We start from the raw sequence: 27,552 nt of genomic DNA, 5'->3' as shown, positions 1-27,552 counted from the left end.
ATGTGCCTATCCCCCCAAGATACCGGACCACCCCTGCGCCCAACCTTGACAGACCACCGTGCGGTTCTGAAATGGTGTGACTGGCAGGGCAGTTGCTGACTCTAGAACAGGGTCAAGATGCCAGTGATGAAGGGGCTTCTGGCCCCCCAGAATACCTTTCTGGACACCATTGCCACCCGCTTCGACGGCACCCGTAAGTATTAAGTAATCCTATCATTGTGTTGCTGTAGTAATACTTTTATTAGTTGTAGTAGTGATGGATAGGTCCCCATTCTTCTAGAATCTCCATGGATGCCATCAGTATTTTAAACTGTTCTGTATATGAAAATGAAATTAACAATGTTTTGGTAAAACAACAGTACTACAGTAGTCTTGTGATTCTGGCAGTAGGAGTTGAAGTTGCAGTATAGTAGTGCCAGTAATGTTAACATGTCTCTATAATATTGTAGATTGTCATAAACATAAAGGGACATTTTTATTTCAGGCCTCAATGAACATTTAGTAATTGTAGTATTATATCACATACAAGACCAATATCTCTCTACATATTTTGCACAACAGTGTTGTCTGTGTCAACGGTTATGAATTAGAAGTTTACTCCTTACAGCATTTTTTTTTAAATCAAACAGACACTGCTCTGCTACTGTGCAGCCACACATCAGTATGATGTCTGCATGGCTTGTGTCTCTTGTTTTGTACCTGGTGGGAAGACTCATGGGAGGCTGTATCTCTTTGTAAACAAACACCAAGGGACTAGGGGACTTGCTGTCGCCTTACCCCTAGTTCTGCATATAACCCTCTCAAATGCTACATGTTTTGTTTCCTAACAACACTAACCACTTTGGAGCATATTGGACAGTCAGACAGCAACATTTGAATATTTTAACTAGTTTTTCGTTGCTTCGCTGTATGTAAGCATAAAGGGATGATACAACTATTATTGCTTTAGTACTGTATTAATTGACATGGTTGGTGATTGTGATACATAATTGCAGTTTCCTTCTTAATAAATCAGCCACTGTAATGAGGGCAACAGTTGTTGATATTAAGGTTTTTTCACTTGCAATTACTGTTGGTAATTTCGAAGAACAATTTGTTCAGTGCTACCCAAATTGATTAATCTCCTAACACTATACAAGATGAGTGTTTACTCTAGCTATTTAATGTCTTTCTAGGTTTATAGATAAGTTAATGTATCAACACTGTGTTATTATACCCAATATGCCCAATATTATATGTGTTGAAAGATTGATCTGTAAGCACAGTTTGATATAAGAGGGCATAAAACAATTCACGAAATAGCTGTTTTTGGAGAAAACCAAGACAACCCTGTACCCAATCTATCCAATCCGTTCAGATATTAACGAAACTGAGGACGAGGTACAAAATCAACACACCTCTTTTTTAAGTATGGACTGTGCTGTAACTTCCCTATTGGTTTATCACGTACCTTTGATGTGTGATCACTATCCAGCAGTGAATGAAACCATGATTATCTTAGAACTGATCTCTGTTAGGCTGCCAAAAGGAAGGGAGGCAATTTCCTTTCTGTGCTCTAGAAGTGAGGTCATGACCCAAACTTCAAGTTCACAACAACCTAAGCCAAAAGCCAAAATGCAAAACATATAAACATATAATTTAAGTTGATTGAAAATAGGCTCATTTTACTGAGCTGGTCAAGCTCTATCAATTGGTAGGTTCTATAGCCACAGTTGCGGAAATTGTTGTTGATTCAATGTACTAAACTCATGTTATGGTACTTAGACCTTTGTCAGACTTTAGAATATTTATAAGTTACGTGTGCGTAAGCCTTTTTGAGTATTGAATTGCCCTTGCGTTCCTACAGTCTGCAAGGCAACTTTCCACAGAAGACCAATCGAAACGCCATCAGGCTTTACAATTATCCTCAATCGGCAATTTCCTCATCATATAACCTTTCAATTTCGTACTAGTGGCTACTGTTCAGAACTTTGTTTACTTCCTTAAATTAAATTGCAACCTCTAATGAGGACAACCCAAGCTTGCACGAAGTGCATCAAGGAAATAATAGGGCTAGAATAAATGGAAATTGCGGGCTGACGGACACACGCTTTTGATCGTGTTTGCTAGACACCAAACCTGCGTTTCAAAGACTCAGCAAGCTTCTTCCACAACAGGGTTCTTCTGGGTGGCAGCTTGCCCGTGGCTGAAAATAGCTTCCCGCGGTTGCCCGGGAGACTGGGTGCAGCGGCGGTTGTTGAGGGTGCTCAAGCATTTTGGGTTAGTCTATGTGTGACTGATGAGACGTTTGAAGAGAGATTTAGTTCGTTTGATATAGTAAAATTAGTTATTAAACCCCACACATATGGTTTCATCAAAGTAAAGTAGGCAATTGTTTAAGAAAGTCGTCATTTGGAAAATACAGTCTTCAGTTTGTCATGGTTGTAGTCTAGAGACTAATCTTTGTAAGCACATGGATACAGTAGGCTTACACAGTAGTAGGCCTAATATACTGTTCAACTGGAACTCACATATGAAATGGTCTGTCTATACATTGGTTAGTTTGCCTTAAAAAAAGAATCAGCATATTTAACCAAAGTCTCAATAGTACGATGTGCGAGTACGAGTGTATATCAGACTACTACTTAGAAATGAGTGTATATAGAATGTGCACACACTCATATATGTGTGTAACATGTTGGCACCCATGCTTGCGGTCCCCGTCCCACAGGCGCATAGCTCCACAGTGCGGCCTCGCCAGTAGCAGCAGGCAAACATGGACAACCAGGCTATAGGGCAGCTGTTTGCAGAGATAAGAGTAGGGCTCATTTGCTCCTCTCACACTTTTCCTTGTCAGGCGACTGATAAACCAAAGGGAATGGGCCAGTGTCAGAAGATTGAACCCGGTGGTGTTCATTGTTAGCAGGGTGATGAATGGGTCTACGTGGTCCGCCACTAAGGCTTGAATAGGAAAACAGCAGACAGCAGGCGGACAGTTGAAGTGATTGGGTTGGTTGCTTCTGTCTCTCAGTGTTGCATTTTGTTAAGCAGTGGGATTGGGAAAGGGTAAAGTAACACAAGAGCCTTCTCTGGCATTTAGCCTCAAAGATTTGAGATTTAGTTTGATCCACTGGTTTACAGTATCTAAATCGAGCATAGCACTTGAAACAACGTGGTAGTTATATTAATTGCTAAGCATGCTAAAACCTTTGAAGGATTTAAGTAACTTCGGTTTTAATTGATATATTTGTTTTAATCAACGTTTGATTTAACAATGTAAAACTCAAGACTTTATGCTATTATAGATTAAGCTACTATAGGCCTACTACAGATTCACCTGATCGCAAACAAAGACAACATTCTGGTCTAAATCACCAGTGACAGGAGACAAACATCCATTTGACCTAATTCCATGTTAACACAGTAATCTCCCATGCTGTCTCAGCCTACTCATTATGTTAAAGGTATATTAACCGGTAGACAATGTCATGTGCTTTGAATACCACACTCTTTCACAATATTTTCAATTGATCGACCCATTCAATAGAGAGCGTGTGAGGGCAATGCTACTGTTGTTGTTTGTTTTTAGCATCTAGCTTCCCAGATTACAATTCTTCTATCCGCTGTGCAGATGTGTAATTAAAAAGAAAGGCTACAGCACATCCATTCAATGCAGAATCTGTAAGAGGATTAGATTAGGGTGAAGAACACATTCACAACCACACGAACCTGGCTTGGTTGCATAAAAAGTCATTCAGAAATTCCATTGCATTCTTATTGAGAAATAAAATTGGACACCAACACTTGTTTTCCAACAAGGCACATTGTAGGAGACCTGATGTAAACCTATACCTCTCATCTTTGGATGTTTTCTTCCTTTTTAAGACAACTTTGTGAAGAATCTTGCAAGTGGACAGGAAATAGTATGGGTGTGCTAAAATGAACGTTTCACTCAGAATAATAAGCATTCATCATCCAGAAAGGATGATGAATGCTATTCTTTGTTTACACTGTGGTGCTGCAAAGCATATACATATGGGCTACACAATGATAAACTACTGTCCTATCCTTTGACCCATTTAGGAGACGGATATAGCAATGCTGACTAGAGTTTGTATAAGATATCTTTAGACAAATTTGAATTAGCCAAAGAGATTAATGCTACCCTGAATTGTATTCTACAGAAGTCCACAGTTTACATGGAAGCTGTCGGGATGTGTGTGATTTATTTGTGAGAAGGGTTTTTGTCTCTGCCTGTCATTGTCGATCACAAGGCCTATGTTGGTTTTGGTTGGCCCATTATTCTTTCAGAATGAGACACTTTTGGTGGGTGTCCATCTGTAGCTATTTCAAGCATAAAATGATCATGCTTGGGCCAATTAATTGAGCAGAGCAGATTCCTATAAATAGCCTAATAAAAAGCAAGAAAAGCTTTATGAGATCCAGTTTAGCGTTAAACGCTTGTGTAACGATCACAGACAGCTTGCTAGAGGCCAAGCAAAAAACATCAATTGAAGGCTGCTGTCGAAGTTCAGGATCCGGTTGTTGCATCTCCTTGTGTAATTCCTCTGTGGCGCGTTTGTTACTGCTTGCTGCACGCCTGTGAAAGCTGTCACCGCTCAGAAAAATCCCCTGTCGACGACTTCCTGTCAAGGACGGGCAATTAAAGAACTAGTATGTGGAAAGAGCTGCTGCAGCTACTCAGCTCATTCATGCTCCTGTGCCTTTCACTTAGGCTCAAGCCTTTTGACATGTCTGAAGAATATGAAGTGGCCTGGTCTGATGCATTGTTTCTCTCTTTAGTATTTAAATGTGGCTTAGTGTGTTAAAGAAATCCAAGTGTAACCATTAGTCTTTTTCCAAGGTCAAAATGGGGGTCTACAATTAAGTCCCCAATGTACTGGTAGTAGGCTAATTGATATTTCTATTCTCCAGTGATTTTAGGGTATTACTTTTTAAATGTATACTGTAGAGTCTTTTACCAACTCCTCCAACAAATACTTTATGCATTCGATTGCTCTTTATAATGGATTTTCTGAGGTACAACAGCTACTGTGCAGCATGCAAGTCTTAGGACAGACATACAGCCTGTAGGTATCAGACAGACCAAGCCATGGATACCTTACACTGATGTAGTCCCCAGAGCGGACTGCTGTTTAGTCCTCTGTAGTGTCAGAGCCTGAAGGCACAGCTAAATGAATGGAGATGGAATCCTAGATAAATATACAGTATATTGTATTATAATGTAGCTGTCTATGGTTCCCCGCTGTCCAAGGTCCTGAGAAGAAAAATACATTAACTGGGGAAAGACCATGTGAGTCTGAAAGGACAGCCATTCCCACTCCTCACCATCCAGCCTCCAGCCATGCCCAACCTCACACTGTCCCCCTTAATAAATATGCATAAAGATATTATGTTGTGTTAGTCACGATAAACCACCTCTTTTACGCTTACATAAACAATATGTCTTTGTTTTTTTTGTTCGTTGCTAAAACACAGACAGCAACTTCCTGCTGGGCAATGCACAGGGACACCGTGGCTACCCCATTGTCTACTGCTCGGATGGCTTCTGCGAATTGACGGGCTTCGTGCGCACCGAGGTGATGCAGAAGAACTGCAGCTGCCGTTTCTTATACGGGGCTGACACCAGCGAGCATGTGGCCCAGCAGATGGAGAAGGCTCTGGAGGGCAAGGAGGAGTATCAGTCCGAGATCCGCTTCTACAAGAAAAATGGTGGGTGGAATTTCACATCTCATAATACTATGAGAACACATATTGTTTTTGGAAATGTAAAGGTCCATCAGGAAAAAAATGATCTGTACAAAAAATATGTTTTGTCACGAAACATACTGTGTAAGCTAATGAGGCCCTCTGAGAGTTGTTTAGTAACACAGACAGCGCTGTGAAAGTGGAATGTCAATGTATTTATTTTGGAGTAGCCCGCTACTTTCCAGCCAATTATGGTCCAGCAGTTCTGTCCCAGCCAATTGCCTTCGGCGAGGCGGGCTTTCCTCTTTGGCTTATTCAGTGAAACCACTGTCCATCAAACTCAAGCTTGAGTTAAGCATGGAAGTTCAAACAAGGATTAGGAGCACTGTTTCACTTTAATTGTAACAATGGCAGTTTTAATTAGTAAAATGTCTAGTTTCAAGATTTTGCACAAAAATGTTTAATAAAAAGATTCTGAATGTAGGACACAAATTTATTTTCAGTAAAAAGTACACACCAATTTAAGTTTTGTACTTTTTAAATATGAAGAGTGTCAAGTGTACTGTCCCTTTTAGCCAATGCCATTAACTATGGCAAAGATTTACAGTAGTTCAGAAACAAGCAATCACACCGTAGCAAACACTTATTAGCTTGAAATGGTTTCATTTAGATTTGAATCTAAAGTATCATTTCAAACCCTATACAAGAACCTTGTTATAGTAGAATGCCATGCATGCAGAGAGACTACGGTTACACCGGTTTATATTCCCACAGCAACTTAAACTTTCAGGAGGAAATGGTGTGAAACTCTCTGTCACTAATTACTGAAAGATATCACCAGAACTGTGCAGGAGGTGATAAGCGCTGTGAAACTCGACCATAGACCCCATTAAACAAGATACTTGTACATTCTAACACGTGTGCACAAACACAAACATGTATGCACACACACTCTTTCTTTAACATACTAGTGTAGTACTTTAACATTCTCTCTTTCACACATCCTGTCTACCTCCCTTCCTCTTTCCCTCTCTCTGTTTCTCTCGTCTCCCTGTCAGACACACATACATACACATCCTTGCTCCCTGGGAGATGTCCAACATCTGTTTGGAGGCAGAGCTCATCTCTTCTCTAGTTGCTAATGAGCTAGCTAGGTCCAAGAGAGGGTCTGGATAGATGCCCCTTCCTTCTCCAATCTGATTGGCTCGCCTTGTCTGAAATAGAGATTAAATCCTTCTCTAAGCTTGCTTGAACATTAATGGTGTATTGGTTTTATTGCAGCACATTTTCGATTTCGGTTTTGTCTTGTCAGTCTTTACAGTTCTGATGAGTGAATCTAACACAGAAAATGTGTAATTACAAGATATTTGTAATGCTTCAAACGTTTGTTATTTTTTTTATGTCTGTCACTGTCAGCATCTTTGCAAACAAAATGAATGCTGTGCATGTTTGTAATATTTTGTTATAAATGTTTGTTCCAGGGACGGCCTTCTGGTGCCTGCTTGACATTGTGCCCATTAAGAATGAGAAGGGGGAGATGGTGCTTTTCCTATTCTCATTCAAGGACATCACTGACACACGCGGCAAAGGTCACCACAGCAGCAAAAAAGAAGGTAGGCTACAAAACCTCCAATTGTTTTTAACCAAAAAATGTTAGGTCTTTGGTCTGGGCATGATTTATGACCCAAACCCTCCTTTGGCCCCAGGCTTTCATTTGGACAGAGTTCCATTGTTTGTCATTGTCACATTCTACTGCAATTGTTTCTTGGCTTGGTATTCAACTGTTGGAGATGAGCCTGCACATGCTCACATGTTTTCACCCAGGCAATAAACAAAGGCAGAAGCAGGAGGTAGTTTCACATGTTTGTGACACCTACTGTAAATATGCATTTGAATTGTGATGGTAAAAGGTACAGGTGAAGCAATTTATAGGTGTGTGAAGAAGATGGCATTTCAGTGCATTGTCAGCACTTTGTATTTACATTGACTGGGTGAAGAAATGTTGTTGTCATCTCATCTTGATTCTACAAATACTATTGGCATTAATATCATTGCATGAATTTTAATCAAGTTATTTCATTTTCACATATGAATACATTGGCACCACGTCATGCTTGCCTACTGTCTAAGACCACATACGAGATGAATGGTCAAATGTAGAGGACCTTATGTTTAGGTAGCAAGAGACCTAATGAATAATATCATACAGGTTTTAATCATTGCCTCCTTGATCTTTTCGAACAGTTTCTGAGGACAAGAGGCAGAGAAGAAAGAGTGGCAGCTCTCATTTCAGTGAAGCCAGGAAGCGTGGCCGGACTGTGCTGTACCATCTTACCAGTCAGTTCTCTAGGGGAGGCAAGAGAGAAGTCAACCTTGGAAGTGTAAGTACCCAAACCCCGCCCTCATGCATTATAATTGGTTAATTGGTCGATTGGCAATTGGCTATGTGCTTGATTACTTGTTTTGATTATTTGACTATTTTTTTGTTTTCTAGGGAAACTTGAATGATTAGTTATGCAAATATAGCATAGATATTAACAAGCTACCCTTTTTGACTCAATGGAGGTATTGGAATTTTTTTTAATAATTAAAAACAGTATACATAATTTGGAATTATTTCTCTTTCCCCATTCACTAATTGCTTGCACTAAGTGCGTGCAGTAGGGTGAGTTCATTACATCATGCATCTCTGCTATAGAGCAGTATATCCATGCGATAATAGATCCCTGGTGAACACCTTACCTCATGGGTAATTAATATGTCTGCAAGCCTGCTTACCACACAGTAGCATGTTTTAAGTCATGAGAATTTACAATTATAACAAGATAAATGATAATCATCTAAAATTAACAGTTAGGTTTTTTTCAACCGTACAGACACCTCACACATCTTACTACAAACTGAGATGAAGGAGGATTGTCACTGTATGACTCAAGTCATGTGTCGCACTCCACTCCTCCCCCAAAGGGATCCTCCACACCTTCAGCCTGAGGGGGATGTGTGGTTTATTTCAGGCCAGCACACCTAGCCCTTTCCTGGGCAACAGTGTGCTACCCTCCCCCTCGTCTGCCAACATCCTGGTGCTATGCTTCCGATCCCACCTTCTCACAGATGGCACTGTTTACCCAACAGATTCAGACATGCACACACCTGCTTTGAAAACAGACACCTATATAGAAACAGACACAACCACATGCTGAGAAACAGCTCACTAGACAAACGCACTCAAGCAAATATAAATACAGAGAAACACCACCTTCAAAAACACTTACTGGTCATTACTTAGCAAACGTATATTAAAGAATGCAATACACTGACAATATTAATGTATTTTTACTCAAATACTGTAATGCCACCCACAGCACAGAATAACCCCACACCTCTTTATTATTATCATTATTTCTTGCTATTATTATTATTTGCGGTAAGATAATGACAACAACTACACAGCCAACAATGAAAACTATTCAAATTAGTTGTTGGTTTCTCTAGTGCCCCGTATCTTGACAGCTCATTCAACCGAGTCTTCTTAGTTCCCTTTAAACATTACTTTTTTAAACTTCTTGTGAAAATGTCACTGGGGCTAACTCAATATGACAAAATGTCGGCACCAACGATTTACACAAAGCTCCAATTATACAGGAATGCACCTAAGATAACATAAGGAGTTTGTGTGTGTGTGCGTGTGTGTGTGTGTGTGTGTGCGTGTGTGAGTTTCAGTGTGTGTCTCAGTACAGCAAGCAATTCTGTCTGTACAATTATGCACACACTGTACACAGTCTTTTTCTTTCTGAATTTATCTTCGTATATTTATTTTTATCTTTTTTTCTCACACACATGCACAAACACATTCAAACAAAAACTTAGTCACTATCACTTTTGGTCAAAACATCCCAAAGGCACCTGTTACGTCAGATACATTCAGCTATTATAACCGCTCCCCAAAGCTACATCTTCCCAGGCTATTCTGTCCCTACAATCTGTATCATCTACATTATTAGATACCAACAGAGAATGGTAACAAGATGCTATTTTTTAAAGAGCCAACAGTTTAACTCTCTTCTAGAACTGTTTATTAAAAAATACATGTCTATATAATCTGTTTATGTAAACGTTTGGATATACTGTGGTCAAAGATTGACATTTTTGCCATGGCTGCATCTGTTCTCTGTTCTACCTGAATGCCCATGTACAAGCCCATGTAGAGATGGATAGGCTACATACAGTACATTCAATACAAACAATCACACCTAGACACACACAGACACACATACCTCCAGACAAACACACATACATTCAGACACGGTCATTTTCAAAGTAATTCTTATCTTGGGCCTTGCCATTGCGGTACCACTAATTAGTATGGTACACACAGTGCAGACAGTACACACTGTACTGTATGTTAAATAATTAGATTATTATGATGTTTATGTTTGCAATTTTTTTGATGTTTTGAACAAAGCAGCCTATTGTTTTAGAACAAACAGTTTTTAGAGAACTATGACAATGCCTTTCTGCAAATACTACAGTGGTTACTGATCTTGATTGTACCTTCCTTGCTCGCTTTCTCTCGCTTTCTCTGTCATCTTTCTCTCTCTCCTCGTGTTTAAAGGATTTCGAAAGGTTTGTCAAAGTGTTTGTTGTCAAAAGGAATTCATCTTCATCATATAAAGAGCTAAGAAAATGCTGATCACATGGGTCGGCGTTCCTGGTTCTGCCCTTGGAGTTAACAGAGTTGCATACTTAGATTCATGAAAATCTTGTTCCTTTATTCATGGGATCACAGAGCATTGAGCTGAGCAAGTTCTTTCTTCTTTCCATTCTTTCATCCAATCCATCTTTTCCATGACATCCCCCTGATTGTGCAGTAACTGTTGGCAGTGAATGTCCCCATACCCACGTCAGCCATGCTTGGAATAGCTCTCTAATTGTAGCACATCGTTCCATGCGGGAAAGGTAGAAAGGCAAGCAGGAGAACACCTGTGCAGCAGAAGAACCGGGCTATTAATCAGAAGGTCGCCGGTTCGATTCCAGCCTTGTCAAATTACATTGTGTCCTTGGGAAAGGCACTTCACCCTACTTGCCTCGGGGGGAATGTCCCTGTACTTACTGTAAGTCACCCTGGATAAGAGCGTCTGCTAAAAAATTAGTAAATGTTGCAGAAAGAGAACTCTGACAGCTCCGAAGTGCAAATCATAGCCTCAGATTTGACGACTGTAGTTTCAGCAGAAAGGACAGTATTCACATTTAGATCATTCTTATGTTCTGATCTATCTAAATGTTGGACTAAAGGACTGTAGTTAAGCTTTGACAATTATAAGTAGGTAACGAGCCATTGGTGCAATTTTGCTAAGAGTGGGCTGCATTCTTTCAAAAATGATACAACAAAACTTACAAGAAAAATTAATCATGCTACTATTATTTATATTACTTGAGCTTGACTGGCATTCGGTTTACTGAACAGCATTCAACCAAGTTCTGTGACAGCCTTTGTATGAGTATGTGCAATACATAATACAAGACAGTTAATCAGTGTTTTGCCCTGGTTTCTCCTTTTCTCTTTCTCTCTCCCTCTCTCTTTCTTCCACTCTTTCTCTTTCACTATCTCTGTCCTGTCTTTACTTTGTCTATCTCTCTCTTTCTCGTCTCTGTGGGGTTAAGAACATGCTACTCTAGTCTCCTCCTGTTTTTATATAATCTCCTGTAACCCATTTTCAAATGAGTACACCAGTCTTGACCTGTTTCTTCATGTGAGCGTGTGTGCTGTGGAACGAGACATATAGGATTGCTTAAGATGAAGTTGAACATGATAAAGCAAGTATGTGGAGTTTTCACAGAAGGTACATTTAATTTTGTGATATTAACGTATTTCTAAGCACAAGCAGACGTTACACAAAACCTTGCTTTGAGTAAAGCTTTACATCTCTATAAACAAGGTTTCTTTACAAGGTTTCTTGCACTGTTTATCTGAAAACCCAGACTCAAATTTAATATGTCCTCTGACTAGCTTCTTGATAGGTCTATGATTAAATGTATAGTATACCAATTCCATAATACAGTTAAATAAGTAATAAAAACATTAATTATGGTAATGAAACTAAACTAACTAAATGTATTTTGGAGCCCCTTCATTTTAACTATCTGCACTTGAGGGACGTGTCGTGGGCACATGCTGTCCACAACACCAAGGACGGCATGTCTATTTGTCACACAGCTGGATTCTCAGAGCTCAGAGCGTGCTGGGGGTTGTAGTCGAAAGGGATTGACGGTGTTAGGCTTAATGAAGTGCAAAGATCAGATGTAGCCGTGTGAGATTTGGCGACATGTGACTCCCTCAGCTGTACTGTTTTCCTCATCCATTCATCCGACGTACTTGGTCAGATGCTTAAGGGGCCAAAAAGACAAAGGGGTGACCTGACTGATGATTTAAGATCAAATAAATAATTAAATAAAGTATAATCAGCTATTGCTTACTTCTCTGAAATGACATCGTTAAAATAATAGTAGCAGTGGATGGTGATTAGGCTGCTTTGGCTCTGATCTTCACAGAAATCAGGGAAACATCAGAGATTAAATATATATAACTGAGACATAATGTAAAACTGTGACTCTGAAATGCCCCTCTCTCCCTCCCTCTTGACACTGCACACTTTGATTCCAAAAAGCAGACTGTGTCAGCATATGTCAAGGGTCATTAGTCCTGAAACAATTCGCCATATTCCTCTTTACCCTTTCGAAGAGGATATAAATGGGCTATTGTCCCCCATTCTTCTAGCTGTGTGTGTCCATCGGCCCAATTATCTTCGTGAGGAAAGGCTAACCATCCACCCTGGAGTATCATTTAGTAGATTATACAGGCTGGACACCTCTTGGCAGCTCCTGGAAGCATACCAGGGAAATTCAATTTAATACTTCATTACCCAGACTCCTGGGGCGCGCCTCCCACTACTTTCAACCAAGGCAACATTGTTCTTCGATGAATTACCAGCCATTTGGTGTATCTCTGTTTCGCCCCCACCCCTTCCCTGTCAAAAGTAATGGCTTTGCTCAATCTCCTCTAAATATTGTTATGTCCATTGTGTGCCAAGTATGTGGTACCATTGGCAGATCAATGGTGTCATTACGCCAGCTGCACACTCTCACATTTGCCAACTCATCGAAAATAACGGCTATTAGATTTTGTAATCAAAAATTCTAATGAGGGCTTATGAATAAGCATCATTTTTTGAAGTTAATTGTAGTGCTCGGTCAGTATGGCGTTTTCCTCATTTCCTTTAATGAGACTACATATAGAATTTCTGATGGCATTTAGATGACAGGGAAGCTGGAAAGAAAAGTGCTAATCAAATGATATCTTTTTATGGGTACAGTTTTCCCCTCCATTACCTGCATCCTCATATATGAATCCCTTATTCCATAAAACCACACAAGAACTGGATATATTTCACAGAGTGTGACTTTATCACCGCGTGTAGAGCTCTTCTGCAGATGCGGTTCAGCAGTAGTGTCAACAAGCAGATCAAGTTGATCAACTGATGAACTTACTGTTGGTGAAACCATTCATTCCAAATTTTTGTCTGTCATGAAAATGCCTCATCCTCCACAGCCCCCACAGAGAACCAGAGCCCACACTGACTGGCAATGGCTGTCCTTTTCACCTTAACAGCTGAGCTGTTTTCCATATTGAAATATCAGCTTCCTGTGAACTCCCCAAGTGCATATCTTGACATTTGAGTCATCTATTTTGGAAAAAAATTACAGTGTATTATCATCACATTACAATATATTTTTGACAACCGTAGCAAATCTCCCTTCACTGCCTATATTCCTGATGTGTCCATGTTTATTTATAACTGTATGAATTTACTTGACAAGTTATTTGACTATTATTATCCACTCAGTTACTCCATATCATGGATGTCTATATGCAGAAAAAAGGTTGCGTTGGTTGTATGTTAAACATTAGCTGGCACTTTCTTTAGCAGTTTCCATGTTCAAAATGTGCCAAAAGTGGGGTGTGATCAGACAGCCTAACCGTAACCCCTCTCCAACCCCCCTCTCCCACTCTTTTCGTCCCCATCTAGAATATGTTTGAGAAGCCTTCTCTCCCAGAGTACAAGGTAGCAGCAGTGCAGAAGTCCCGCTTCATCCTGCTCCACTATAGTGTCTCCAAGGCTTTGTGGGATTGGATGATCCTACTGGCCACCTTCTACGTGGCTGTTACAGTGCCCTATAATGTCTGCTTCACGCCTTATGACGAGCTGGACAATGCGGCACGCTCCACCATCGTCAGTGACATTGCTGTGGAGATGCTCTTCATCCTGGGTAATATGGGAGATGTCAACTTTAACATATTATATTAAAGGACCGGAGGTAGGAAGGAGGGTAAAAGATCATGGGAGTAAAGGGGTATAAGATTGAGTTTTCAGAGCTGGGTTTGAGTGGGTCTATGGTTTCACTTCAAAGGGAAACATTTTATTGATGCCTACAGTTGGTGTGAAAATACACTATTCATAGTAGAGCACAGTACATAGCAGTCAGCCACAAATACATTTCAAAAATAAAAAACGAATTTACACCTAGTGAAAGAATTAGATAGCAATTAGTAGCCTATATACATAATTTATTATAATGATTTTCTGTCTCCTCAAAGTACTATACAAATGTTTCAAATGAACAATATCAATGACGTAATAACTGCATTGTGCCACATCGTCTTTTGATTATTTGTATTTAAAGTATGGGATTTTGATGTGCAGAACTACTTATGTGGCTTGGAAAAGGAAACTGAAACTAAATCTCCTTTTCCCAGACATCATCCTTAACTTCCGCACCTCCTTCGTCAGCCAGTCGGGTCAGGTGGAGTATGAATCACGCTCCATCTGCCTCCACTACGCCACCACCTGGTTTTTTGTTGACCTGGTGGCAGCATTGCCCTTTGACCTCCTCTACGCCTTCAACATCACTGTGGTGGGTATTTTCCACGTGTGTCAGGAATCATCCAGTTAATGGTGGACTTTAAAGCCATTTTCAACAGAAGGGGAAACTGGGGCACTTTGATTGTGTCTCTTTCTCTCACCCTCCTTCTCCTTTTCTGCCTCCCTCTCCCGCCCCTCTCTCCCCTGCTCCCTAGACCTCCCTGGTCCATCTGTTGAAGACAGTGCGTCTGCTGCGCCTGCTGCGCCTGCTCCAGAAGCTGGACCGCTACTCCCAGTACAGCGCCATGGTGCTCACCCTGCTCATGTCCATGTTTGCTCTCCTGGCCCACTGGATGGCCTGCATCTGGTACATCATCGGACGGAAGGAGATGGAAAACAACGACCCTGACACCTGGGACATTGGTGGGTGAGGGTGATGTGACTCAGACAGACTGGACCAGTACCTCAGAGGCAAATTAAACGAAACGAAACGAAACCGACTTAAACTAGTATGATATTTTTAATTGGTGGCAAGGACATGGCCTACTATATATTTAGGAAACAGCTGGGTTGAAGGGACATGGCAGAGGTGTGTACTATGTATTTGAGTTACACACTGTCCTCCACATAAATGTGAAATAAGTCTATCTAGAGGATCACCATTACCCACCCACAAAACATACCTCCCTCTGACTAACCCAATACAAAGTAACACACATCACTGCATAGAAGGTGAACTTACAAGGACATACAGTATTACTGTATGTCTCCACCTTCCTTTTCACAGACACGAACAGCTTCCCATTATTTTGCTGTGGGGCTGCATGAAGAGTCCTACAGGGCCACAGTCCCTCCTCTCTGGGGTCCTAGGGTTATTAATTGGAGAACAAAGTTGGGTCTGAATTACTGCTTGTAATTAGGGACACACCACAGTGAGGGCAAGAGGCCATGGGAGAGAAGGTGAAGTATGTATAATGTGCGTGTCCGTGTTGGGGGGAAAGGGATTGTTGTGGGTGTATTGTGTATCCATGTCCCAGCTGTTGAGTGGTGTAAATATATGTGTCTGTATTTATCTGTGCTTGTGGGACTGTACATCTGTGCCTGCTTATGCATTCCGAAGGACTGATGCTTTAGTCATTTTGTATGCTGTGGTTTCCAATGTATGCAGTGGATGTGTGTCTATCTGCATTTTTCTGTCTCCAAGGACAGGGTTACATTAGGGTACACCTACCAATTAACTCCAGGCCCTATTAGCCCCTGGAGGACCAAACCTAATTCAGCTCTCTCCCCTGCCAGCCGTTACATTCTGTGGACCATGGTTGTCATGCCAGCTAGCAAAGAGCCAACCGATATCCCACTCATTATACCTAAACATTGAGTTAATTGAACCAACAGCTGTCCATGGCCAAATAACTTTTTACACTCTCTCTTTAATTGCGTAGTACTTAAGCCAGACTCACACTGGACAATTATCTGTGCAAAACACATCACTTTAACAACATGATGGGAGTCAATCTATTTAAGCAACCCTCCATCTAAAACACTTATGATAAGCCTGCAACACTGAAAATCTGATTATAAACCAGATTATAATTTATATTTTACAGAATCAATTCAAGACAAAGCTGACTAAAACTATGCTTGAAAACATTTTGTTCTGTGTTCCATAGCGCTCTGATCTGTGTGGTATTTCTGGGCTTGACAATGCATTTTTTAAATGAATCTCTATAAAAAGATTTTGGAAATAGACTAGAAACAGACCCACCCCTATGGCCACTACTGTTTTTAGCATCTGTGTCCCATCTATATTAAGTAGCTTAAAATTTTAATTTCACTCAGTTACTATCCTCTTCACTTTCCCCAGGGGTTGTCTGGCCGTAAGCAAGGATTCTTTTAGGCCCCCATGAGAAAATCCAACACTAGGAGAGTCCAGGGGCAGACTCCCTCAGGAAGGCTACTAGACATCCAATCCAAAGGAAGATGTGCAATCATCCTTACCCAGTCTACTACCCGGCTTGGGGGAAAAACGTGTCGATGGATTGAAAAATGTACATCAAGTACAACAGAAGTGAGGAGCCCACAGACCTTGACCTTCTTACTCAGTTTGCGTTTTTTTGCCCCTCGACATCGCTCCACCTCTGCAGGGTGGCTCCATGAGCTGGGGAAGCGTCTGGAGACTCCGTACGCCAACAGCACGGTGGGCGGGCCCTCGGTGCGCAGCTCCTACATCGCCGCCCTCTACTTCACCCTCAGCAGCCTCACCAGTGTGGGCTTCGGCAACGTCTGCGCCAACACAGACGCCGAAAAGATATTTTCCATCTGCACCATGCTGATTGGGGGTGAGTCTGTCTGGCTACTGCCCACCGGGGGACACCCCCAGGGGCCCCTGGCATGGCTTCTAAGTGAGGCCATGCCAGGGGCCCTAACGCAGTAGGGGGGAAGATGACATGCAGTCTAACAGCTTGAAACTAGACTTCATGGTGATTACTTTTTTTTACTGTTTGTTGCAATTACTAGGGAACTGTGTGAAATAGTACCTCTTCTTCGAGACAACTCTTGTTGTAAAGATATATCTGTAAAATATATCAACTGTGAATTTAACAAGTTAATTTGGGTTTACTGTCCTTTTATAAACTTACAACCCACTCTCCTACTCCCCTCAGCACTGATGCATGCGGTGGTTTTTGGAAACGTGACAGCAATTATCCAACGCATGTATTCTCGCCGTTCACTCTACCACACACGCATGAAGGACCTGAAGGACTTCATACGTGTGCACCGCCTTCCCCAGCAACTGAAACAACGTATGCTGGAGTACTTTCAGACCACCTGGTCCGTCAACAATGGCATTGATGCAAATGAGGTACAGTAAGATGGGAAGGATTCATGATCCCAGCAGAGATGAACTGTACTGAATGCATCATGGGATTTTTCAGGGATGTATTAACTATATAAGCATAAAATAAGACAGAATTTACCTTTAATCCAATTGGTATCTGGGTTCTACAATTACGCTGTCCCCATTCTATACTGTCACTCCATCAGCAGTAATAAATGAGTCAGCTGACAGTGTAAGCCAACATGCACCACAATCAGTCTTAGACACCAACCTCCTATTCTCTCCTCTCCTCTTCGCTGTTTAGCTCCTCCACGACTTCCCAGACGAGCTGCGGGCGGACATCGCCATGCACCTAAACAAGGACATCCTCCAGCTGCCCGTGTTTGAGGGGGCCAGCCGTGGGTGCCTGCGCTCCCTCTCCCTGCACATCAAGACCTCCTTCTGCGCACCGGGGGAGTACCTCATCCGCCAGGGGGACGCGCTCCACGCCAACTACTTTGTATGCTCTGGCTCCCTGGAGGTGCTGAAGGACAGCATGGTGTTGGCCATACTGGGTCAGTGTGTGTGTGGTAGTGGTGGTGGTGGTGGGGTGGGGGGGGGGGGGGGGCAGTGGTGAAGGTTCAAGGTCAGGGGTCATGATTATAGGGTTGAAGATGTGCAAAGCAGATGTTACATTTAGTAATTTAGTAGACACTTTTATCCAAAGATGTTATAGAATAGATTAGAATGCCATAGAATAGCCATTTCTGAAATGTAGTCTTCTTGCACTGATGTAGTAACTATTGTTATGTTTTAAGATAGCAGTTCATTCAGAATGTTTGGCTTCGTTGTCATGAAGAAAGGTTATGTGATACATTGTTCTTAATGTTGGAATTAGGGAAGGGAGATCTGATTGGTTCAGATTTACCAGACACAGATCAAGTGATCAAAACCAACGCAGACGTGAAAGCGTTGACCTACTGTGACCTGCAGTACATCAGTGTCAGGGCTCTGAGGGAGGTTCTGGAGCTGTACCCTGAATACGCCAGCCTGTTCACCGCAGACATTCACCAGAACCTCACCTACAACCTGAGGGAGGGCAGCGAGGCTGAGGTGAGACACACACACACACATACACTATTTAATAACAAATATTTAATATTGCCCCTCAAAAGTTGGAAGGGTGATTTAACAGTAACTGTTTTCAAGCAAATGTTGTGTCTGCGTTTGTCACTATCCTTGACTCCCACTTTTGATCCTGCCAATGGGGCTGGCAGTGGGCACATTGTCACCACGATTACTATGCATCAGTGCCAGTGACATGAGTAGTCTCACACAACTGCTAACAGCTCGATGAACAGGATGGATGATCCAATGTATGTTCTGATTGTTGGGATTTGGGAAAAAGAGGCTGACTATGTGTGATTTTGTTGTTATAGTAAACACACACTTCAGTAAACATACCAGATATTTTGAGCATTTATACCAGGTATTCTAAATAAACACACTTTTTTCATTTCCATGTGTTTTATTAGGACTATTCATGCATTAAAAACAAATAACCGCTACTAGCTGGGAAATATGACTGACAGGCCAGACAAAATATTAGGAGAAATTGTCTCTGCCAGACAATGGAGTCAAATGAAGGATATAATCCCTTTAGGTTTGACAATACAACAAAAAAATACAGACTTAAATGACAGATTTCATTCATCTTCCTGCATAAGCTTTTATTCATTTTCCTACAAGCCTGTACAATTATTAAGACCATATTTCCAGTCGCCTAAACAGTCTTTTGCTTAATTTTATTTTATGTTACTGACTTCCTGGAAGAAGATTTTCAACCTCAAGGATAATGAAATTGTGCTTGCATTCCATTCATAGATCTGAGTTTCCCCTGTGTGCTCTGAAAGCAATTTCAAAGCCAGGCTATAAAAGAAATTCCTCCGAAATAAAATTATAATATTCTGTTGTTATTGCAGTGGTTGTATGAATGGTCCAGGTAGTATGTGGAGACAGGAGAGGGTTGGTGTTGAGGACAGGGTTGGTTGGAAAGAGAGGGTTGTACATGGTGGTGTGCTGCAGCACATGAGCAGTGCTCTAGTTCTCTTCCACCATCTGCTAGGAGTGGGGTCTCTGGCTTTAGGCCAGAGGCACAGGCTCAACCCCTGACAGAATGAAGGAGCGCTAAGTACTGGGGACCTGCTGTGACGTACACACAGTGCTGCAATTTCCACACAATAGCCAGGTTTGTATTTGCAGTGGCAGTGCCTTCCTTAGCCCTGTTCCTGTAACTACTGTCTTGACAGCAAGTCCCACGTACAACCCCTACCACTTATGCATGCTGATTCCACAGCCCCCAAGCATGTTTTAGCCTGTATCTTTCCCACCTCTCTCATCTCAAACCTGTACGGAAAATAAGCCGCATCGTGTATAAGCCGCACCCTCCCAGAATGAGGACTTTGAGTTTGTTAATTGGAGTACAAGCCGCACTGGAATATAAGCTGCACTTTCACTTTCATTACGAATCATTCCTCTTTCAAGTAATAAGCCCACGTTCAAGTGTTGAGAATTAAATTAGCGGCACGGTCTGTAGAGATCTTGAGACTAAGCCACTTTTTTGTTCTAAAACCAGACTATAAGCCGCTTCGAAATATAAGCCGCACAAGCACAAGAAAACTGTAAAATGGCAGTACAAGCCGCGGCTTATTTTCCGTAAATATGGTACACTCTTGTCTATATTTCAAATTCTTTACATTACCCATTATTTTATATAAGGCCAAGGCATGCACACACACGCATACATATTCAACATACACTAATCCAGTGTGTCTTTATGGATAAAGATTGGACATTTTACATAAATCTTTCTCAAAATATATTGTCGACAGTATGTGGGTCAGTGGTGGCATTAGTGTCCCACTGATTAATATTGATGTGCCTTAATGTCTTTGCTGCAGTGATATTAGACAATGGCTAATAAATCAGTCCTGTTTGTATCAGGAAAGGTTTTCATCTTCCTGGGAGTATTTTTCACAGTCCTGAGAAAAAGACTGAAGTACAGGAGATCAATTGGCAGAAGTAAAAAGGTTATTAAGGGTTTTTCTCCTTGCTGCTGTACATAATGTTTAAAACAATGTTCTCTGACTCATATAGCTGAATGTCCACATCCAACTAGTAACCTATTTATAAAATAGTTTGATCAGCACTGATCTCACTCACTAGGATGAAAAGACAGTTTTGTTTGTACTATCATGTACAGGAAGGAATCTCTCACATGGGAAGACAAGCCGCCTCACACCAATGCAGCTTCATGTTTGTCATCCTTTCAGCTAGTAATTGCTGTAAATTGCTAACAATTTCCCACCATGGTAGCGGAAAGAGGAATGTTCTCTGAGCTCCTGCTGCCATCAAGTGCAAAAAAGGACCAATTATGAGATTCAAGGGTGCATGGCAATGATCTCATTTCTGGAAACAAGGGATAAGACACTAACAAGGCGTTGCATGGTAGACAAATCTAGTGTTTTAAAGAAGAATTATAAGAGAGTTGCAGGTCATACTTTTTAAAGAAAAACTGAAAAGATTAGCTGGATGAACACAAAATCCTGTGCTGCGTAGTTTAAACATTTCCATTCTCTAAATGGTCTGACAAACGAGAGGGATTTAAGATAAATAGAATAGGCTACATAAAATGTCCAGTTTTCTCTATAAAGAGTAAATGTGTAATATCAAGTCTATTGTTGCTTTTACAGGGCCTCACTAGGTTCTCAAAGTCACCCAGACTTCCACACGTGAGTTGCATAACCTTCAGTTTTCTATCTCTGACCACTCAGTCGTGACCATTACTTCCCCATTGTTTATCCATCATAAACCTGCCTGCCACTTGCAATATATTTCAAATGCACTGCTCTAGCCTCAACACAATTGTAAGGAGAATTGCATACATTATTGTAATTGTAAATTTTCAAGGGTGTGTGTCTCGGTTTTCAAGGTAAAAGCCCTCATTTTCTGGGGCATGTTGCTAGTGAGAGAGCTATTGGGGTTAGCACCAGTGCTAGGACCTCCCCTACAGGTTGAAACTCATTTGGAGCAGAGAGGATGGTTTGGTCCCAGGGGTCGACCCACTAACTAGGTCGATAGCTGTTCTAATGGGGAACCTTATGAGCTACTTCAGGCTATATACTAGGTTGTTCATACCATGAACTTGTCCATATGTTTTTACATTTTTTATTAAGACATTTTCCCAAATATAATTTGCAGGAATTCAGTGGCAGTGAAAAAACTATACCTAACTATAAATCAATACACGTTTTTCTGTGACTACCCGTAAAACTGCCTTTCTCTCCCAGACCACCAGAGCTTCAACCGAACACAAGCTGCCCTCCATAATAGAGACCAAAGGAGACGATCCAGACGACTACTTCCACCCCTCCCCAGGGTCTCGCTCTCGACGCAACCTCCTCCTGCCCAGTCTGAGCAGTCCCGTTCGCCGCACCTCACTGGGTAACCTGCTGGGCGACGAGCTTCGCCAGTTCAATGCCCTGCGACGCTGCCGCTCCCCCAACCTGAGCCGTGGCCTCCGGGGCCAGAGTCTGTCCCCCCAGTCAGCCCCCAAGAAGGAGCACTGCACCCCCACTGCTGTCTCCTCTGCCAGTCCCCCAGCTCCATCAGGGGAGTCCGGGAGTGGGAAGAAGCCCACCAAGCTTCTGATCCCCAAATTCAGCTGCTTCGGGCCCCCGGACCTCAGTCCCAGGTAGAGAATAATATAACTTATGTTCCAGTTGACAAACTCCCCATAAAGGTGTTTTATCAAGATAAAAACATTAATTAAGCAGCACAAATAATGGATGGCAAACACGGTTCCCAAATATGTTCCAATATATAATGCCGGTACTGTCGTTCATAACAACCTCATGGTGTACTGTACCTGCAGCAAAAGTGTCAGCAGCGATGCATAGCTAATGCTAATGGATTACATTCACAGAGCATCTTTCATCATCTTTCAGCCATCAGAACTCTACGGTTACTTTATCAACCATGCACCTTATCCACCTCCACCAGCCGTCCTTACATATTTATAAAGTATCGGTAGGTTACCCAGTAAGCCTCACATGTACATGTGGGTAATACAGTAAAGTGGCCCAGTGGAGTCCGGTGTCCTGCAGTCCCAGACAGGTACCAGGGGACTCGCCTCCGGTTAACCCCAGATGGGTGCCTGCCAGTGCAGGTTTTCATCATCGGCGCCTGCTGGCTGGGTCGTTTGGCAATGGACGATAATTGAAAAGGCTCTTCTGTTACTTCACCCTACCCTCCATTCTGTCCCTTCTCTCTCTCTCTCTTTCTCTCTCTCTCTCTTGCTCTCTCTTTCTCCCCGACAGGGTTGTTGATGGTATCGAAGACAATGGACAGGCTTTCCTCTTCAATGTAGAGCAGAGCGAGCCCAAGGCAAGCACAGAGGGCGGTCCTGCTCAAGGTAACTCATTTTAGTCATTCATTTCATTTTTCATTTAGCAGACGCTCTTATCCAGAGCGACTTACAGTAAGTACAGGGACATTCCCCCCCGAGGCAAGTAGGGTGAAGTGCCCAAGGACACAACGTCATCTGGCACGGCCGGGAATCGAACTGGCAACCTTCTGATTAAAAGCCCGCTTCCCTAACCGCTCAGCCACCTGACTCCCTACAAACCTCCTTCAACCACACACTGACTGCCTTGACCGCACCAACAGGGAATCTCATTTGGACACCAGCTGGCTGAAGGTGAAGATAGGGTTCAAACCGAGGCCACCATAATGTGGTGCCCTCTGGAACATGGTAGGTTAGGAAAGATCAGCTGGCAGCTGAAGTGTTGAAATGAAGGGACCCAGTGCACTTGAGGACAACAGGGTACAAAACAACATATAGGATTTTTACTTAAATGAAAACAGTCATTTGTTGTAAAACAAATCCACATTCATCCCAAATGCTGCAAAGTGGAAATGATGTCGCAATGCAGTCAGCCTTTGCTTTATTTGGTGAAAATTCTTGGTTTCTGGATCCTGAACATTAAGATGGGGGATTAGGCTTTTAGGCTTATAGGCAGGGTCCACTGTCCCTCCCTGCCCATCATGTTTCATGATATGGTAACAGACTGTAGCGTTGTTATTGTAACTGTCCCATTGAAAAAGTTATTACTGTACAGTACAAGTATAAGATTCATTCACCCATTTGCAAGGGAAGTGCATTGACAAGCATGAAATATGTTCAACACACACATTTCATGCTGTGTACTGTATGACTCTCCTCATTTCTGTCATTTCTGTCTCACCTGAACAGACTCCAGGCAGGTGAATGCCACCCTGCTCCTGGAGACAGAGGAAGTCCGACAGAGCATCAATCAACTCAACCAAAAGGTACAGTTAACCTCAGCCCAGATAGACCACCGGCTGAACCAAATGACTCATCTATCTGTAGTCCTAAAGAGGCCACGAGCCCGGGTCTCCTTTACAGTTGTCTAAACATCGAAAGGTTCTGATAACTTTAAAGGGAACACATCCAAGATTAAAGCCTTAATGTATGTCAGAACACGTTATCCTCCCATATGTGCGGAACTCACCATGCCTTGCCATTTCAAAACTCTCCACATTGAAACAATATTTGAAGATACAAATTGTGTTACTTTAAATATAGAAGAATATCAGAATCTCAAACACAAAAATGTGTAGATCATTTATAGTAGATATCTAATCTCTGTATTGCAGGCACTTATTGAAGAAAGAAAACAGCCTACTTAGTGTACTAAGTAGTAATTAGTCTGCAGATCAAATCTTAACCCCCAATTATAAACCGACAGTGATAAATTAATTCCAAGATAATAAATAGTCTCTGATATCTATCTTAGGTAGCGCAGTGCATCTCTGCGTCCTTATGGGCCAGTACTAGGCAGGTGTGGGGATACAGATGGGCTTGGGTAGGTAGTGTCTGAAGGAGGTATGGAGGTATTAATTAATCAGCAGGGGTTCTTCTGCAATGCAGAGGAAAAGTAAGGAGTCGCTGACTCAACAATACTTGGAATAAAACAGATGAGAAGCCAGTCTTACTCACCCCCCCCCACCCCAACCCCCCTCACCACATCCTTCCATGTTTCTGTCCACTTTCCTTTCTATTTAGGACAGGTATCGCCTTTCCTTCTCTCATTTGAATTTAGCCTTGGGATCCTATTTGAACTAACATTTCACTGTACCTCTCACCACAGATGGGCAATTTGAACCAGGAAGTGTCACAGCTGACCAAGGACCTCCATCACATGATGCACCTTCTCCAGGCCCATGTGGCTGTGAACCACTACACTGCCTCCCTGTCCTCCTACCCCTACGGTGTCCACATGGTCTCCAATCCCACCTCAGCCAGCAGCGGCATGGCCTATAACTTGGCACCAAGCCTGCACCTTCACCATGACGCCGGAAGCCTGGAGGGACAAAGCCACCACAGCCATCACCCTGGAGAGCAGTGGATCTACAGTGGAACACCAGGGGGTGCCGACTCCGGTAGTACCCAGTCAGAGGGACACTACCAGCCCCAATCTTCCAGCCCAAGGCTCTTCTACCAGCCCCATGTCATAGACTCCACACCCAGAGAAGGCCCCTGCCAAAGCTCCGGTTGCTTTACGCCACACCATTGGACAAGCCCCTCCTCACATAGCCCAGATTTCCAGGATTGCAGCCTTGGTCCAGATTCTCTGACTGGGCTTGAAGACCCAGAAGATATGGCTTTGGGTGCTACTCCAGTTGGCATTAGCCAGTCCCATCATAACTTGTGTCTCCAGCCCCCCAGTGGCAGTGGCGATTACTTGCCTTTCCCTCCCACGTCTGCCCATAGTCTCCTGGAGTCCCTGCCCAGCTCCAGCCCCTACCTTTACCTGCCTTCTGAAACACACCTGCAACCCCCCAGGCCCACGCACCGGATGGATATTTCCACCGTTAGCTCGGACTGTCTAGGTCATGACCTCACTCACCAGGATACAACCAGTCTCATGCTGGAGGACACCCACCTCTCCATTCACCCCGTCCCTGCATCTCCCCCCTCCTTCCTGGGGCCATCCTCAGTCTGCTCCCAGGACTTAGGGTCTGATGGCTGTGATGCCAACCTTCCTCTGGGGGACTCAACATCTGTGGGACATACCAGTCTGGAGTGCCTTTTGGGGAATGGGGGGTCCACCGAGAGCCGGGACAGTGCGAGTCCATCATCTCGGAGATCGAGCATTGGTGTTCAGACTCAAAGCACAGAGCAGTCTTGGTGTCTGGACCTGACAGACTAGATTGTATGGTTATATGCTGGTCACCACAATTACATTGTCTGTCTATAGGGAGTTTCAATTCAGTTCACTGAACAATTCAGTTCAGTTTGAAGTGACTGCACTGTATTCTTATGTATGGTGTGTTTTGCCCCGTTTTGGGGGGATATAATATCTGACAAAATCTGTGCAATTACTGCAATACTATGCAACAGCATGTCATTTGTGCATTACTTTGGCTTTGTTAAAGTGTGCTTTGAATTTTTCTCATTTCAAATACTATTTTGTCTTTCATGAGGCCAGTCAGGATAGTTTTTAATATCAATGTTGAGAAAACATTTCAAGTTAGAAGTATTTTTTATGAATAGCTGGAAACAGGAATGTTTTGATGCTAAGTTGGAGATTAGTTCTTACATAAACTTATTGACTGAAACCCCCACAACTAACAGCAGTAGTAAGCAGTTCTCATAAACACACTATGTCACACAGGTATAACATTTTGTAAATTAGTAACAGATTTGAAGCCATGTCTACATAATGTACATTGTGAAACCAAAATGTATTCAAGTTAAGAAAATGTTATTTTCTTATCTATTTAGTGAATCTTTTATAAAAGAGAGAAATCTGTCAAGGCATTATAAGGCATCATTAAGAAGCCAGATCCTGTTATACACTTATTGTCATAAAATTGTTAATGATGCAAGATTTATTTATGTATTTGCCTAATATTTATTTATCAAAGACTACCAGAGGCATTACTGTAACTAAAATATTAAGTTATTACAACTTAGTGTAATGTTTAAGTGGAAGTGGTTGGATATCATGAGGTTTGATCCCTTATGAATACAATAAATTATAGTTATCTATATTTACCTAAATTTGAGGTAAGTATACAATATGTTTACCGTTCCACCTTAGCATGGCATAATGCACAACATACATTATGTGAGATTTTTTGAAATGTAAATAAGTGGAAAAAGTAGACAAATAAATTGTCTACCTTCGCATCAACAGTCTAGCAATGTGTTCTGTTAAGAACTGTGTATTGCATTTTTTTTTTTACTCTGAAGTGAAATAATTGTACATAAACTTGAGGAGTTTGCTGTTGATATTATACCCGTTACCTTCTTGCATGGTAAATTAGCTCACTCTTTTTCCTAAGGAAAAGGTATCTGGTATTTGCATGACTGATTGAGACAGACTGATTAATATGGTTGGACGTTGTTACCTACAGTGTACCAATGTAGCAAAAATGTAACAACATCAATATACATACTGGGAATGTAAGTTTGCATAATACAAAATATAAATATTTGTTGTTTGACATTTGTTTGTCTTTTTTCTAATTGTTGAGCTTCTTAACCAAAAATAATGCTATGGGTACAAGTATAATCCTGCATCAAAACATATTCACATCTGTATTTAGGAGAAAATCTTAAATAACATCCACATCCAGGATCATAAAATAATTACCTACGTTATATAAGAGCTATGCTCAAGACCAATGTCAAGCAATTCCCAAAAGACCACACAACAAAGGTTTTCAGTCAAGCCACTGGTGACATATCATTTGTGTCTGTTTACCTAAACCCAGGGCTTATTCCTTACTGTTTAACATGTGTCATCAGAGATGTATTGTCAGCAATTGATGCCACTAAATGTCCAGTAATTAACAGCTTACATAGTTTCAAAGGCCTTGTAGTATCTACATTACGTGAATGATTTAAAAGTTGTCAGCTTTTCAACAATGGCCGGCTTTCATCAAGTCGGAATTAGAGACAGTTCAAAGGCAGTTGCACTTGCAGGGCACAATGGGATAGTCGTTTTGTAACAGACTACTTCTTACTTGCAGCAACAA

General features: G+C 41.9%; 1 protein-coding gene across 1 annotated transcript; it reads left to right on the top strand.

Annotated features, from left to right (window-relative positions):
• Positions 1-117: 117 nt before the first annotated feature.
• On the top strand, positions 118-25,718 carry LOC136950244 (potassium voltage-gated channel subfamily H member 4-like). Its single transcript, XM_067244453.1, has 16 exons — positions 118-193; positions 5,479-5,712; positions 7,170-7,301; positions 7,933-8,069; positions 13,773-14,013; positions 14,501-14,658; positions 14,822-15,029; positions 16,751-16,945; positions 17,270-17,469; positions 17,750-17,999; positions 18,323-18,537; positions 21,177-21,219; positions 21,784-22,177; positions 22,803-22,897; positions 23,738-23,814; positions 24,657-25,718. The coding sequence occupies exons 1-16, from the start codon at positions 118-120 to the stop codon at positions 25,716-25,718; spliced, it is 3,717 nt and encodes a 1,238-aa protein (XP_067100554.1).
• The last annotated feature ends 1,834 nt before the right edge of the window (positions 25,719-27,552 follow it).

This window comes from Osmerus mordax, chromosome 10 (assembly GCF_038355195.1).
Source record: "Osmerus mordax isolate fOsmMor3 chromosome 10, fOsmMor3.pri, whole genome shotgun sequence".
NCBI classification, from domain to species: Eukaryota; Metazoa; Chordata; class Actinopteri; order Osmeriformes; family Osmeridae; genus Osmerus; species Osmerus mordax.
This window is presented reverse-complemented; position numbering and strand designations above follow the sequence as displayed.